Genomic DNA, 17,069 nt, shown 5'->3' with positions numbered 1-17,069 from the left:
TCCCTCTGCAAGTGGGGAGAAGATGCCTACACCTGGTTCCTTCTTCATCATTGTCTGTTTTTGCTGGGTATCAAATGGCTTCTCTGCCCAAAAGGTACCAGATGTATGTCTCTCTCTCTTTCTTTCTTTCTTTTTTTTGCAAAGATCATAAAGAAAGCAGCTTTTGTAAACAATAGTTCTGCAACCCAACAAGACAGACACAGACTTCAGAGGATAATTAGAACTTCAGAAAAAACAATGGCTACCAACCTGCCTTCCATTGAGGACCTGTATACTGCACGAGTCAAAAAGAGGGCTGTGAAAATATCTACAGACCCCTCACATCCTGGACATAAACTGTTTCGACTCCTACCCTCAAAACGACGCTATACAGCACTGCACATCAGAGCAACTAGACACAAGGATAGTTTTTTCCCCAAACACCATCACTCTGCTAAACAAATAATTCCCTCAACACTGTCAAACTATTTACTAAATCTGCACTACTATTAATCTTCTCATCGTTCCCATCACCCATCTCCTCCCACTTATGACTGCATGACTGTAACTTTGCTTGTATCCTTACGATTTATATTGATATTGATTGTTTCCTGATTGGTTATTTGTACCCTATGACTATCATTAAGTGTTGTACCTTAGGATTCTTGATGATCTTTTCTTTTATGTACTCTGAGAGCGTATGCACCAAAGACAAATTCCTTGTGTGTCCAATCACACTCGGCCAATAAAAAAATTCTATTCTATTCTATTCTATTCTATTCTATTCTATTCTATTCTATTCTATTCTATTCTATTCTGGGACAGTAATGAGCATATGGATTCTGCAGGCATGGTCAGAGAAGCCACAACAGTGTGATGGAGGTGTTCCCTGTCTGTAGAGATTCTCAGTCCTCCAGGTCATGGTTGTCCCAAAGGTGGTTTTTTTTCAGGAGGCAACTGGACTTTCTTGTTTTTTTTCTTTTGAAGACGTTTCGCTTCTCATCCAAGAAGCTTCTTCAGCTCTGACAGGATGATGGGGAACGAGAGGATTTCCTTGTCTGCAAGGAATATAAATCCTTCCATTCCCCACCATCTTGTCAGAACTGAAGAAGTTTCTTGGATGAGAAGCAAAACATCTTCAAAAGAAAAAAAAACCAGAAAGTCCAGTTGCCTCCTGAAAAGGCACCTTTGGGACAGGTCCCCCCTGTGGGTTTTTTTTATGTGCAGATTCTCTGGGTCAGCACCAGTTGTTATCCGTGAGAGTCACCCCTAAAACTCCCTTTTGCAAATTAAAAGGCAGGTGGGCGTAAATGAATGTAAATAGAGAAATAATTATAAGATTATAATCGGCAAATCACATCATTTGTCATTTGATTCTAAGCGTGTAGATCAAACAGATGCAGGAGAGGCCAGCAATGTCCATGATGAGAGGAGCGTAAGACTGAACCAGGCAGTGCTGGGGCATGGAAGCAAACCCACCTTAATGCATATGTGTCATGCTCCCAAGGGCGGAGCTTATGAGCCGTGGTGGCACAGTGGTTAGAGAGCAGTACTGCAGCCTACTTCTGCTGACTGCCAGCTGCCTGCAGTTTGGCAGTTCGAATCTCACCAGGATGGAAGGCTCAAGGTTGACTCAGCCTTCCATCCTTCTGAAGTCAGTAAACTGAGGATCCAGATTGTTGTGGGCAATAGGCTGACTCTGTAAACGACTTAGAGAAGGATGTAAAGCACTATGAAGTGGTATATGTGCTGTTGCTATCTTCCTTCCTTCCTTCCTTCCTTCCTTCCTTCCTTCCTTCCTTCCTTCCTTCCTTCCCATTAGAATGCAGTATTTCAGATTAATTCTGCTGACTGCCAACAGTTCCATTCTGACTGGCTCAAGGTTGACTCAGCCTTCCATCCTTCTGAGGTCAGTAAACTGAGGATCCAGATTGTTGTAGGCAATAGGCTGACTCTGTAAACCACTTAGAGAAGGATGTAAAACACTATGAAGTGGTATATGTGCTGTTGCTATCTTTCTTTCTTCCTTCCTCCCTTCCTTCCTTCCTTCCTTCCTTCCTTCCTTCCTTCCTTCCTTCCTTCCTTCCTCTTCCTTCCTTCCTTCCTTCCTTCCTTCCTTCCTTCCTTCCTTCCTTCCTTCCCATTAGAATGCAGTATTTCAGATTAATTCTGCTGACTGCCAACAGTTCCATTCTGACCGGCTCAAGGTTGACTCAGCCTTCCATCCTTCCGAGTTTAGTAAAATGAGGACCCAGATTGTTGGAGGACAAGAGGCTGACTCTGTAAACCACTTAGACAGGGCTGTAAAAGCATTGGGAAACAGTATATAAGTCTAAGGGCTATTGCTATCTTCCTTCCTTCCTTCCTTCCTTCCTTCCTTCCTTCCTTCCTTCCTTCCTTCCTTCCTTCCTTCCTTCCCATTAGAATGCAGTATTTCAGATTAATTTTGCTGACTGCCAACAGTTCCATTCTGACCGGCTCAAGGTTGACTTCAGCCTATCTTCCTTCCTTCCTTCCTTCCTTCCTTCCCAGTAGTTAGAATGCAAGTATTGCAGGCTAATTCTGCCTGATTCTTTGCAAAATGTCAGAAAATAGACACAGGCACCTCCATGCCTTTCTGCAGAATCCAAAGAAGGACTTTAGAACCCTTTACCCTTCTCCTGGGAAATTTCCCGTTCTTTTTCTTGAAAAGAATCAGCTGGAATGCGATTGTGGGGATGCATGGACCACGGAAATAAAATTTGCTGGCTACCCCAGAGAATTGCAACGGAAGTCTTCATGCTGTGACTCACTCAAAGGTCACTGGCTCAAAGCCAGAGATGCCTCTTTCTGGAAGTTTATGTCCTGCTTTTCCAAACAAAAGTTCCAAATTCTTTTTTTTTTTCTTCCCCTTGTATGTGATTTGTATCTTTCAGACTGGATTTTGTCTGGCTGGGCCTTGAAGATTTGTACCAGGTTTAATTTTGTGAATGAACATCACATAAATAAGGATTAAACCTGATTGGAGAATAAACACCTAGACGCATCTAAGGAGCCTACAGAGAATCTAGAATGCTTGCTGGTTGCCTAACTTTAGTTTCGTTTAGTTTACTTTATTGTCATTGCACATGGTACAATGAAATGAAATGCCATCTTCAGTGTACATTGTAACTATAAAAAGAAAAGCACAAACATAAATCCTTTACATTCTATATAATTGAAATGGAAAACCCAATATTGCTCTATACCGTAGAATTCAATATGGTTATTGCCCTGGGATACAAGCTGTTGATCCTTACAATGGCATTTCTTCCCTCTGTGTGGCTGGTTCCCGTCCCGGCAGTACCTGGCTAATTGTTTCTGTTTCTTCTTTCTCCTTTTAAGGGTATTCCTGAGGTCTTATATATATATCTGTGTTTCCCTGAAAATAAGACTCGATCTTATATTAATTTTTGCTCCAAAAGATGCATTAGGGCAGAGGTCTTCAGCTGGCTGGAGAATTCTGGGAGTTGAAGTCCACAAGTCTTAAAGCTGCCAAGTTGAAGACTTCTGCATTAGGGCTTATTTCTGGAAAAATGCGTTACTAAATATGTCTATATGGCTGACGATGTTAACTGGGGCTTATTTTTGGGGTAGAGCTTATATTTACAAGCATCCTGAAAAAATTACGGTAGGGGTTGGGTCTTATTTTTGGGAAAACATGGTAGTTAGAAAAATCGGCTACTTTTCTTCCATTCTCGACCTTTTTTGGAGACCTTGTAAAAGAAAAAAGATATTGTTTCACCTTCCTTTTCTGCACACAAGCGTTGAAGGTTGGGGATGGGAATTGCTCCAGAGTACTGGCAGTCCTTGACTTACGGCAATTCATTTAGTGACCATTTGACATTACAATGGTGCTGAAAAAAGGAACTCAGGATCATTTTGCATGCTTACAACTGTTGCATTATCTCGGGATCACGTGATCCCCTTATGTGACCAGATTCACTTAACAATTGCATTAGTAACCTAACAACTGCAGTGATTCACTACAACTATAGCAAGAAAGATTGTAAAAATGGGGCAAAGCTCACTTAATAAATGTCTCACTTAGCAACAGAAATTTTGGGGTCAATTGTTGTTGTAAGTAGAGGGCCACCTCTATCTTCATTTAAAAGTTGTTTCTTATCACATGACATCCCCTAAACAGGGCAGACCTCATGATATTTTGGAGCCAAATGGGTAAGAAAAATCCCCATCCATTCACATCAGCCCTACCATCAGCACACAACCTTCTTCTCCTCATTCATTGTCCAGGTGGATGGCTGTTGGTCCAGGACCCCTAAGGCCCTGGAGTTTCTCCTGTCCATTCCAGAGGTGGGTTTCAACAGGTTCCAGAGAACTGGTAGCGGAAATTTTGAGTAGTTCAGAGAACCGGCAAATACCACCTCTGACTGGCGCCGCTCCCATCTATTCTCTGCCTCCCGAGTCCCAGCTGATCGGGAGGGAATGGGGATTTTGCAGTAACCTTCCCCTGGAGTGGGGAGGGAATGGAGATTTTACAGGATCCTTCCCCTGCCGCATCCACCAAGCCACACCCACAGAACCAGTATTAAAAAAATTTAAACCCACCACTGGTCCTTTCCCATTCTATAGCCCGATGTTTTTGGATTTCACAGTTTTTAGTTTTCCTGAAATTTTGGGGTTGAAGTCCACACATCCATTGCAATTAGTATGTTGCATTTTCCCCGTTGCCAGAGGTATGGCGGGAGGGGAGGTCAAAAGGTGTCACAGCCAGATGACCAGAGCTTCATCTGTGCCTTGGGGCTTTGCTCACTTTCCTGCAGTCTCCATCTTGACTTAGTGGAAGACCCTCCTGGAGACATTTCCGGCCTTGCTCCCCCATGAACCTGGGGTGATAAAGTAAGCCCATTTTCTCCTGGTTGGGTATGCAAAACATTTTGCAGTGTGGAAAGTACTTCGAGTATTTCTGGAAGGAGAAGATGGGTAGAAGGTCCTGTACCTTCTTTGACCATTCCTGATAGGGCTTGAAGCAGAAGATGCAGAAAGGATGAGGCCTCTCCTTCCATTCTTCAGGTCTTTTGACTTTTGGCCTCCTTTAACAGGAGTCCTTTTTGGTTTAGCCGTTAAGATATCCCAGCTTTGAGCGACACTGAGAGTTCTCCATCTGGATGCACGCAAGGTTGTTAAACCATGTTATTTTTTCTTGTGCCTCCTAGATTCTGAAGAAATCTTGCATCGAAATCCTTGCTGCAAAACCTTCCAGTATTTGTGCAGGCGGTGAGTTTACCATGGAATATTTTCAGCCTTTCTTGCTTTGGGGAATGGCATCTCGGGTTTTTTTTGGTTGTTGTTTTGATCCCGGAGGGAAGGGAGTCAGCTGTCTTTTGGCACTCGGGGGGAATTTTTCCTTGGCTCCAAAATGCCAGAAAATTCCATCTGTTGGTTGTCTGCTTGCATGAAGAAGAAGAAAATATCTTGATTTGATCTATTTTTAGGGTTGGTTTTCATTGAGGGCAGATGGATTCTGACATTTCAGACTTCATTTATAAGATATTGGAAGGCCAATTGATGGAGGTTTTTGCCTTCCCTACTTTGGCTCCATCCCGAATCTCCTCTCTCCTGTGCCGCCTTCTCCTCATTCGTTGTCCAGGTGGATGACTGTTGGTCCAGGACCCCTAAGGCCCTGGAGTTTCTCCTGCCCATTCCAGAGGTGGGTTTCAACAGGTTCTGACCAGTTCTGGAGAACCGGTAGCAGAAATGTTGTCCCTTTTCAAACTTTAGCTTCCCTTCTGGGAGGTATATCAGGATTGGGGATGGGGCCACCAATTCCGCATCCAAAGGATTGGGAGCAAGAGGGATAAACTGGATTCAGGAATCTTACTTGGTCTCTTCTCGAAAACTTCCATGATGAAGCACCCGCAACATCTGAAGGCAAGCGCTTCCCCTGATTAATTGTTCTCATTGTCAGAAAATCTCATATCTTTTTGAGAAGTAGAGGGTCCCATCAACCTACTTGGCACGTCTCCTCTGAGGAGTTCCGCATTTGCAATGGAGGCAAACTTCTCTGTTTTCCAGATAGGCTTCAGAGGTAGGAACAGGAGCAAGCTGGAAATGAGCTGGATTGAATTCTATTTCAAAGTGGACTTCCTAGGAACAAAGATGGGCAGGGATGGATCAATGTGGAAGAGATCTTCTAGCCATCTCAGCACTTCAGGCTTATTCCAGCTTCTCCTGCAAAAAAAACCCCTCGGCTGCTTATTTTCTCTTTTTCCTACATTCTGATTTCGTCTTTCTGGCATAGATTCACTGGGAAAAAAAGAACCTGCTTTATTTTGGAGAGAGTTGGCCTCCCTGGACAGCAGCTGGCAAACAGACCTTGGCATCCACCCCAGTCGGCTGGCTTTTGCCCCCTCAGGGTCCCCGTTGGCTTATTTAAACATCTAACATCTCATCTCGCTGGGGAGACGAAGGAGAGCCATGAGGCTCTGCAGAATCACGGAGTTATTCAGAGTTCATGGGCTCCGCCAATTGTTTACTAATTATTCTGGATATAAATGGGAGTGAGTTTACATGTTAGATGAGAAACACACTTCAGTTCATTCCCCAGGCTTTTTAAAGTCTGCAGACACAGCTATGCGATGAAGAATGCTGACCCACCCATTCTATGTTCTACACCAATAGATAAGCTGTCTTTGTTCAGTCCATGCTGATATTTATTTATTTATTTATTTGGTATGTAATCATCAGTCTGGCCCATCCAATTTTAGCCCAGATCTAAAATTCTAAATCTAAAACAAAACTGCCTTAAAATTCACAATTTAACACTTTCTCCAATGTTTGGGCATCTGGTGTTTGACTCCAGAACTGCAGTACAAAATGTGAAAGGCACAATTCACAGGATCGCTCATATAGAGGGGGTTTTTTGGCCACAAACTAGAATTGATTTCTGTTTATTGAAACGTGTTCCCATCCAAGGGTTGGCCAATGTTCTAATGAACAAAGCTATGGATTCGATTCTTCTCGGTTTTTATTTTATCTTCAGATGTTTTACTGGCCCTTCAGATATTTTCTTTTTTGGCAGGAAGGGCCTGGATGGAAATTAGCTGATACTTTCAATATAGAACTGAGTAGATATTGTGTCCAGCGGCAAAAAAATTCTGGGCAAATATTAAAAAATGGCTAGAAAAAAATAACAGAACAATCAGTTGAAAGCAAACCAGAAACATTTTTATTAGGAATCTTTACAAGAACATACACCATCGAAATAAAATATCTGATTTTACACATTATAACAGCTGCACAAATAACTTATGCACAAAACTAGAAACAGGAAGAGATACCAACAGATGAAGAAGTGATAGGGAAAGTTTTACAGTGTACTGAAATGGACAAGTCAACAAAAGAAATTAAAAAGAAAGAAAAGACAGATTATTATACAATCTGGAATAAACGGTATGAATGGCTTGAGTTTAGAAATAAAGGAAAAAAATAAAGGGGAGAAATTAGAATGTGCAGAATGTATTAGGAATGTGTAATATGTAAATAATAAATATATAAGAATCTAGAAAAATAAAGCTATTAATATTAGATAATTTAATGTAAATAAAGAAAAGGGGATGAGAAAGAAAATAAAATAACAAATGTGATATGGGGGGAAAGGTATAAAAGCAAAAGAAGACCACTAAGAAATACTGTTTAGAAATAGGAAATATTTATATGTAATATGTTGTGTGTCTGTCAGATTGTATAAAATAAAAAGAAAGAAAGAAAGAAAGAAAGAAATCTTAAAGTCCCCACTGTCAGGGTTCCAAATAATACACCCATAGCAAACAGAACTCCAAGGAAAGCAGGTTCCTCAAAGAACAAGTTTATTAGATATATCATATTGGCACAAGGTGGTGAAAACCGACTCTAAAGGTTCCCGCTGTTTTCACCTGATTAAAAGTAAATGTTTTCCCCTTTTCCCAAATAATCAGTCACATTGTCCAATCAAGGTGCTGTCCGGTTGCTTGGAAACTTCACTCCTCCTCTCTTCAGCCAACTGTGGGAATGTCCTTGGTTCCCAGGAGAAAGTATTTTGTTTTGGCTACAAAACCCCAGCTATCTCTCCCACTCCCTATCCCTCAGCTCCAGTGTAGCAACCCTGAAGCCTCCAAGATGGCCTCAGTCAGGCCAGCTTCAGAGTTGATGCCCACATACTAAAAATATGCCAAAAGAGCAGAGGAAGGCTGTTGTTGTACCCTCAAGAAGAAGTAGAAGCTGTAATAGGCATTTTTGAAACTCCAGTGCAGGGGTCTCCAACCTTGGTCCGTTTAAGACTTGTGGACTTCAATTCCCAGAGTACCTCAGCCAGCTTTGCTGGCTGAGGGACTCTGGGAGTTGAAGTCCACAAGTCTTAAAGGGACCAAGGTTGGAGACCCCTGCTCCAGTGCACATACAGAGTTTTGGTCTCAGCAGGACCATGTCTGAAAGTGAAATTGGGTCTCCACAACCACGTAGAAAACTCTACAGTAGACGAAAATTGCAGTCAGAATGGTGCTTTTTTGGGGGGCTTCTCTGGTTAAAAGAATCTGGGAAGCCACATCCCCAAAGGAAAACATCTGCCAAGCAAGCAGAACATCTGGGGAAAGAAGTCCCATCTCCAGCTGGTGGTCTCTGCTTGTGTGAACCCTGGGAGATGAAGTCTACCTCGAGAGGATGCCAAAAGGGGAAATTCCCTTTAAATAATCTGGTCCCGATATATTTTTTAAAGTATCAGAGAGTCCAGGCCCATCTGTCCTACTTTGTTCCTTTACTTGACCTTATTTCAGGTCTTCTTCCCAGCTGTCTAGATGCCAAAACTTTACAATTAAAAGCTAGAAAATTGACCTGAGTTTATACAAAGCTGGTAGTCCCTTTGCTTCTTTGTTGTTGTTGCTGCTGCTGCTGTTGTTATTATGATGATGATGGTGGTTGGATGGACAGTCAGCCACATCCATGTTTAGGCGGGATTTGGCATCTTTGTCCACCTACTGAGTGAGTCCTTCCCAACGACCTGGGATAGGCAGATGTTATACCTGAATGGTGTTCAAGGTGCAGCACTCTTGCAGGATATAAGCTGTTTCGAATAAAGCTGCCTTTTGCAATTGACTGGTGATGATTTTGTCAATACCAATGGTGTTCCAGTTGTTTTGGGATTGCACCCAAGGCGCCTATGACAATGGCTTTCTTTTACCACAGTTGTTCTACTTCTATTTACAGGTCTTTGTATTTCGTGATTTCCTCCAGTTCTTTCTCTTCTATTCTGCTATCTCCAGGTACTGCAACATTCACTATCTAGACCGGTGGTAGTCAATCTGGTCCCTACCGCCCACTAGTGGGCGTTCCAGCTTTCATGGTGGGCGGTAGGGGTTTTGTCCGATACTGAAGCACTTTCCTTTTTTTAAATTTAATTGACTTTTTAAAAAATTTTCATAACATTATTTAAAAACATTTTCATTAGGTTTTCATAAAATTCCCCGTGACAATTTAAATTTCTGAAAATATACTAATTGTATCGCCTACACATAAGTTTAGTTCACGGTACGTAAGTGAAACTAAATGGCGCTATAGTGCAACCTCAAACAAAAGAGCCTCGTCCCAGAGTAGCTCGCACATCTCCCCCCACACCACCCAGCTGTAACAGACAAGCAGAGCTGGTAGCCGGCACTGCTCCCCCAAACCCAATCCACGATGCGCAAGAGGCATGCGCAGACGACAATACACAGCGCATTACTGTGGAACCGGTGGGCAGTTAGAAAATTTTACTACTAACAGAGATACAAAAGTGGGCGGTAGGTATAAAAAGGTTGACTACCCCTGATCTAGACTTTTATTTTTTGTCTTTCTCATCAATGGTTCTTAAGTGTGGAGTGTAATGTGACAGGTGTTGACTGTATGAATTCTAAAGACCCACATCACTTTAGCTTCTGTATTTTCTATCGCTTTTATCTATTTTAGTGATCCCACCAGTTCCTGCTTGCAGGCAATTGGTACTTCTTGCAGGTATTCCAATGCACTGTTTGTTGCTACTTTGTCATGCCGTTGCTTGTAGTCAGTCTGGGTGAGCATCTTGCAACAATTAAGCTACTATTATAATTATTCCAACTGCTGAGTTTAAGTGGGAAAGGTATCCTTTGTTTCATTTATAGATATACTGCTGGAGGTCAAAAGGGAATTCTTTTTAATTTACTGCAAATAATGTACAAAAAAACCTCCAGGCAAACTGTAGTTCATAGATCTCAAGTACTGAGCTGGAGGATTTGAACAAGGCACTAAATATGCACCTTTTGGGATGATTTAATTAGTTTTCTTGCATATTGAAAGGGGTTGGACCAGATGATCACGGTGGTCCTGTCAAGTGCAAAAAACCAGAAGCGTTTGTTGTGTTCAAAGCAAAAAAAAAAAAAAGTATATTATTGCTATCTTGTGGCAACACAATGACTCCAAACACATGACACGTTTAACTCTGCCTTCCAGCTCAGCTCGCTGTTCCACTAAAGATCCTTTCCAACTCCACATCATTGTGATTATGGACCTATCCTCATATCATGCAACCAAAATTCAGTGGCAAAAATGCTGACTTTCAGCGTTACCAATGGCATTTATTTCTTCCTCTTCTTTTTTCTGCACGCATTTCCACCTTTACCCCAAAACAGGCTGGAAAGTTCCACCCCCTCCCCTCCTTTCCCCACCCTCCTACCATGGCTCTGTGTCTGGAAAAACACCACAAAATACTTCCTGCTTCAGAAGATTTTCTTTGGGAAAAACGATTAAACCCCTTCCAGAATGTCGAGGCAAAAATGGGCCTTCTGGGGAACATTTAATCCCTGGGACATTGAGCTTTGGAGATCCTACACTTGGGGCCTTTTCTTCTCCCGTCTTGCTCAGACAAGTATAGCAGGCTTTGAAGCTGGGCGCGAGTGGCTTTTCCTCCACTGCTTTTTGGGGTAGAGAAATTGGGTGGATGAGTTCTCTAAACTTGGGAAGCCAGAGAGGCTGTTGACTCTAGAGATAGGATGGTCCAATGGAAAAAAAAGCTCATTGGAGAAAGGAAGATGAAGCTGAGCCCTTGGTCTTGCTTCATTCCCACGCACACAAAGGCAAGAATGTGACTAAACCTCCCATTGATCGAGATGTCCTGGTCCTTGATGCCTTCATTCCCGTTTCGCTAATCAGCTGTCTTGATAAACCCCTATTCATCTACAAAATCAGAAATAACAAGACGAGGATTCTTCGTCTTTTCTGCAAAGAATGAGCTCACCACTAATGACCCTTTGGAATGAAACGTTTATGGAGAGTCTCAGTCCTCCAGGTCATGGTTGCCCCAAAGGTGCTTTTTCCAAGAGGCAGCTGGACTTTTTGGTTTTTTTCTTTGAAGACATGTCGCTTCTCATCCGAGAAGTTTCTTCAGCTCTTGTTGGATGATGGAGAATGGAAGGAGTGGGTAGGGCTATGACATCATCTATCTCCAGTCTACAACATAGTCCTTTCAGTGGTTTCCAAAAAGGTTCCACACCCTTTTGCACCACTCAGGTGACCCTGAGGACACAGATAAACCTCCAGGTGGCCTCAAGGACCCTCTCAAAGGATGCAAATGACCAGCTGCCTGCAAGGAGTATAACTCCTTCCCTTCCCCACCATCCAGCCACAGCTGAAGAAGCTTCTCGGCTGAGAAGTCTCCAAAGAAAAACACAGAAAGTCCAGCTGCCTCTTGAAAAAAAAAAACACCTTTGGGATGAAAGCAACCAGAGACTTGGAGCAGAGCCTAGATTCCTGAGTCAACTCGTATGCTTTGTGCAGCTACAGTGCAGGAGACGAGCCCCCCCCCCTTCCCGCCCCCAAGGCATGGCTTTAGAGAGACAGCGAGTGGGCGGTGGCTCTTGAGCATCAGAGATAATGTTGATTCAGCAGAAAGCGGGGTCACTCGGCTTCAAAGCGCTGGAAGTCATCCTTGCTTGGTCCCCGATCATCCCTTTCGTTTTAAGCTCTCTTGCACGGACACAATTTGCTGACTGCAGGGCAGAAGCTGTTTGGAGAAGTGCTGCTTCTGACTTGCTTTTTTCTTACAGCAGCAGCTCAAAAGGTGTGGCTCTGACCCCTTTTATCCCACTGATAATTAAGGGCATTTAGAGGCTTCTGGGCTTCCTTTTGGCTGTGATCCCACACACACACACACGCTGAAAGACGGATGCTCCTTGGACCGGAAACACTCTGGATCTGTGTTTCTCTGTCCCAGCAGATTTCAAGTGGACGGACTTCAAAATTTCAACCATTGAGCACACGAGGCCAAAAGTTAAATCGAAATTAGTGTTGGACCAGGGGTGAAATCCAGCAGGTTCTGACAGGTTCTGGAGAACCGGTAGCGGAAATTTTGAGCAGTTCGGAGAACCGGTAGTAGAAGTTTTGAGTAGTTTGGAGAACCAGCAAATACCACCTCTGGCTGGCCCCAGAGTGGGGTGGGAATGGAGATATTGCAATATCCTTCCCCTGCCATGGCCACCAAGCCACGCCCACAGAACCAGTAGTAAAAAAATTTGGATTTCGCCACTGTATTGGACCAAATATTATTGAAATGACACTAACACACACACACACACAAGTTTTACATTGTGCAGTTGTTTCTCCCAATTCCCCAAAAATGTTCAATTTCTTTTTTTAAGGGTAATAAACAAAACTCGTCTGCAGACCAATTTTTTTTCCAGTGACATGCCTTCACAGGCATGATATTGGTCCGAGGTTTTACAAAATATTAAGTATTCCACAAATTTCCTCCAAATGTTTTAATTGTCTTTTTTAGGATGATGAGATAAAATCATATCCTAAGACTATATCACCATATATATTTTTTTCTCTTTCTGTTGTTGGTTACTGCTCAAACTCCCCTCTCAAAACCCTTCTGTGATGCTAGAAGAAAACAGCTGCAAACAGATGGACTGTTATAAAGAGGTCATTTACAGCTGTGTGTTTCATCATTTTCAGAAATGATTCCGTTATACATTTCGGGAGCATTTGTGAGGACTTCTGTTTCTGTTGAGCCTTATTCAAGTTTGCCTCTGATTATTTTTTGTCTTCTTCTAACATCTCTTTGGGCCCAAATATATTCTGCCACATTCTCAGGATGTAAATTAAGATGACTGCCCACAAAAAATAAATTGAGAGTTAGATTAATTGTGGAGTTTTTGGTGCTCTATGAGCTTGCTGATTTGCCTGCAGATGTTTCATTACCAGGCCACATAGCATCTTCATGTTCAACAAAACATCTGCAAGAGAACCACCAAGCTCAGAAAGTACCAAGGAGTCCACAGTCCAACTCTGAGCTACATAGAGTCTCTTCTATTGTTATCTTGATTTTCCCGGTTGATAGAAAACTGGGAGTCAAGTCGAAAATCAAACAATCCACAAATAAAATGCCTGAGCTGGGTTCCTTCATCTTGCATTATCATTTAATTATAATATTAATGAATCAGTAATTATTTTAAAATCATGCTAAAAAAGAATGACTTGATGGCACTTAATCAATCAAGTTTTTTTTAAAAAACAACAACAACCCTCTAATGCTCTTCTCAAATAAATACTTTGTCTTTACTTTCAGAATCCTTCCAAGTTGTGGTGACAGGAAATGGCTTCCGACATGCCAGGAATGTGGATCGAGTCCTCTGTAGCTTCAAAATCAATGAGACAGTCACGCTTAGTAAGTTGTCCTGCTGTCCTGTCAACCAATCAACCCTGCATGTCTAATGATTTTATGTACTTTTATTGATTTCTTAAGGATGCTGAAAGCAAAACTGATACCATCACCAACATGATGGTGATGATCATGATGGTGATGATGGTGATGATTCCAGTCCTAATAATGGTTGTGTTACATTGTCCATTTGTGTGGCGTTTGCGGCATCGACTGAAAATCCGCACGGAAGGAAGCAGTGCTGTGGCTCGGCTTTGCCTTACCGAGTTCATTCAGGTGTCCTTGACCTAAGAGAAGAAGGTTGGTAGGAATCCAGAGTTATCTTCAGAGTATGGTCAAAAAAAGGCAAGGTGGAAGTTGCTATGGTGTTTCCCCATGAGAGGCACCTAAGAATGGGTAGAGCTTCAGTCTACTGTTGGAGACATCATCTTGACTTTCCTGTCCGCATCCTATGGTCCCCTCTGGAGCTCATCTGTTGACAACTGATGATGGTGGAAGTGTTGGTGCTGAGTTCAGCTGCCTTCTCCCTTGTTGCATTTGGGAACAAGGACATGGACATCCCTAAGGTGCTTCTTCAAGAGGCAACTGGACTTTCTGGTTTTTCTTGGAAGACGTTTTGCTTCTCATCCAAGAAGCTTCTTCAGCTGAACTGAACTGAACGGAAGAAGCTTCTTGGATGAGAGGTGAAACGTCTTCCAAGAAAAGCCAGAAAGTCCAGTTGTCTCTTCAAAAAGCACCTTTGAGACAACCGTGATCTGGATGGTGGAGCATCTCCATGGACATTTAAGGACATGGAGAGATTTTTCTTTTTCTGTATCTTTTTGCCCTTTGCTACTATTGGGCTGGATTCACACAACACGGTGCTTTCTAAACCCAGGTTAATAAAACGAATAGCAGTCAGGTATTCGTACAACATATTCATTTGAGGGAACTGAACCACTCTTCAGTTACTGCAGTGCTTAAGCTGAAGGCTTGATTTGTTCAATGTGTTCAAGGAAGCGGAAAAAAGGGAAATGCGAATCTGTAGGGCATTCCCGAAAAAACTCTGATTTTAATCTGACACCCAAATTCAGTTGTTCAGTTAAAGTTTAGGATGAGAGTCTCTCCATCTCAGCAACTTTAAGATGGGTGGACTTCAAGAATTCCCCAGGCCTAAAAATAACCACAGTAGCTGTGACAATAACACAAAAATACACCAGAATAAAAAATAGCAAATGGCAGATAAGCAGATTTCTCCAGACAAGGACATGTTCTGGTGCAGAATGGAAGGGATCAGGACCTGTTCTGCAAATAAGTTGACTCTCAAGACACGCCCAGTGTATCCTATGCATTTGGGAATGGCATCAGAAGAAACAGGTTTAGAATAGAATAAAATAGAATAGAATAGAATAGAATAGAATAGAATAGAATAGAACAGAACAGAACAGAACAGAACAGAACAGAACAGAACAGAATAGAATTTTTATTGGCCAAAAATTGTGTGATTGCACACACAAGGAATTTGGCTTGGTGCATAAGCTCTCAATGTACATAAGAGAAAAGGTACATTCATCAGGAATCATAAGGTACAACACTTAATGATAGTCATAGGGTACAAATAACCAATCTGGAAACAATATAAATATAAATAGTAAGGATACAAGCAAAGTTACAGTCATGCAGTCATAAGTGGAAGGAGATGGGTGATGGGAATGATGAGAAGATTAATAGTAGTGCAAACTTAGTGAATACTTTGACAGTGGTGAGGGAATTATTTGTTTAGCAGAGTGACGACGTTCAAGAAAAAACTGTTCTTGTGTCTAGTTGTTCTGGTGTGCAGTGCTCTGTAGCGTCATTTTGAGAGTAGGAGTTGAAACAGTTTATGTCCAGGATGTGAGGGGTCTGTAAATATTTTCACAGCACTCTTTTTGACTCGTGCAGTATACAGGTCCTCAATGGAAGGCAGGTTGGTAGCCATTGCTTTTTCTGCAGTTCTAATGATCCTCTGAAGTCTGTGTCTGTCTTGTTGGGTTGTGGAACCAAACCAGTTAGTTATAGAAGTGCAGATGACAGTCTCAATCATTCCTCTGTAGAACTGGATCAGCAGCTTCTTGGGCAGTTTGAGCTTTCTGAGTTGGTGCAGAAAGAACATTCCTTGTTGTGGTTTTTTGATGAGGTTTTTGATGTTGGGTGTCTATTTTAGGTCTTGAGATTTGGTAGAACCTAGAAATTTGAATGTCTCTATTGTTGATACTGTGTTGTCTAGTAACCCACCCACCTTACCAGAAGAGATGGCAAAAAGCACACTAGAGAGTTGTGAATTCACAGCAGTTCCCTGAGAATACGGCTGTGGCACTTATAGCAAGTGTACCATAACCTTATTACATAAGTACATCACTTGACTATGTGGGCAATGAAGTCATGTCTCACCACTCACCATTTTATTTTCTTCTACATTTGACAAAATAGCCAACTTTTGGTGGAATTTTGATGGAATCAAAAAGTTTCAACTTGCTTTCAAAATATAAGGAGAGTTAGAGTTGCGTGAATCTCCATGGGAGAAAGTATTCACACCATGAAGGCTCAGATGTTCTTTCTGAAGGCCTGGATGGTCTGACCCATCCCCACGGTGTGTACATAACACTTAAAGATAAGAACCACCCTTTGGATTGGACACTAGAGCCAACTGCTCTCAGTTAGGTGTTATTTTATGCTGGTGGGATTGTCCCACCAGCAACCTAGTCATGGGGAAGCTTCCTGCAGCTGGCAAGACCAAGAACTACACCCTTTTCAGGGAGGGGTCTTCAATGCTTGTCCAGATAGATTCCAGAATCTTGGAAACCGCTCAAGGAATGTCTGTCCCTCATTTATAGTGAGATCATGAAGGTGGAGACCTCTGAGTGGCTTGAAATGCTTCTTCGTCGATTTTTCTCCACATGAGCTGACTTGCAATTTATGAGATCATCAGCCCGAAGAATCTCCTTCCATCCTTCATCTCTTGATGGCTTAGATCTCTCCTTGCCATTCCTTTCCCAGTCCCTCCATAGTTACCACCATGTTTTACAGCTTCCAGCACGTTCCAAAGATAACACCTCGTAGAGGGCAACGAGGACATCATTCTGCTTGCAAACAATGCCTATGAGAGGAAGCTGAGCATCAACTGGAACTGCATACAGTTTTGGTCACCACACTATAAAAAAGACGTTGAGACTCTGGAAAGAGTGCAGAGAACAGCATCAAAGATGATGAGGGGACTGGAGACTAAAACCTACGATGAACGGTTGCAGGAACTAACTAACAGTTGCTAGTCTAGGGAAGAGAAGGACCAGGGGAGACAGGATAGCAGTCTTCCAGTATTTGAGGGGCTGACACTGAGAGGAGGGGGTCAAGCTCTTTTCCAAGGCACCTGAAGGCCAGACAAGGAACA

The 17,069-nt window shown here is 42.4% G+C and overlaps 1 protein-coding gene across 5 annotated transcripts in view; it reads left to right on the top strand.

Moving 5' to 3' along the window:
* ANTXR1 (ANTXR cell adhesion molecule 1) overlaps positions 1-17,069 on the top strand; it is a 150,330-nt gene that overhangs the window by 36,020 nt on the left and 97,241 nt on the right. For all 5 annotated transcript variants that reach the window (XR_009156528.1, XM_058194967.1, XM_058194969.1 and 2 more), the window contains exons 9-10: positions 5,175-5,235; positions 13,571-13,669. Coding sequence is in view for 4 of the 5 variants with exons in the window: in XM_058194967.1 (XP_058050950.1) it covers positions 5,175-5,235; positions 13,571-13,669 (160 nt within the window). In the remaining variant the exon portion in view is untranslated. The remainder of the gene's footprint in view (positions 1-5,174; positions 5,236-13,570; positions 13,670-17,069) is intronic.

This window comes from Ahaetulla prasina, chromosome 9, assembly GCF_028640845.1.
Source record: "Ahaetulla prasina isolate Xishuangbanna chromosome 9, ASM2864084v1, whole genome shotgun sequence".
NCBI classification, from domain to species: Eukaryota; Metazoa; Chordata; class Lepidosauria; order Squamata; family Colubridae; genus Ahaetulla; species Ahaetulla prasina.
This window is presented reverse-complemented; position numbering and strand designations above follow the sequence as displayed.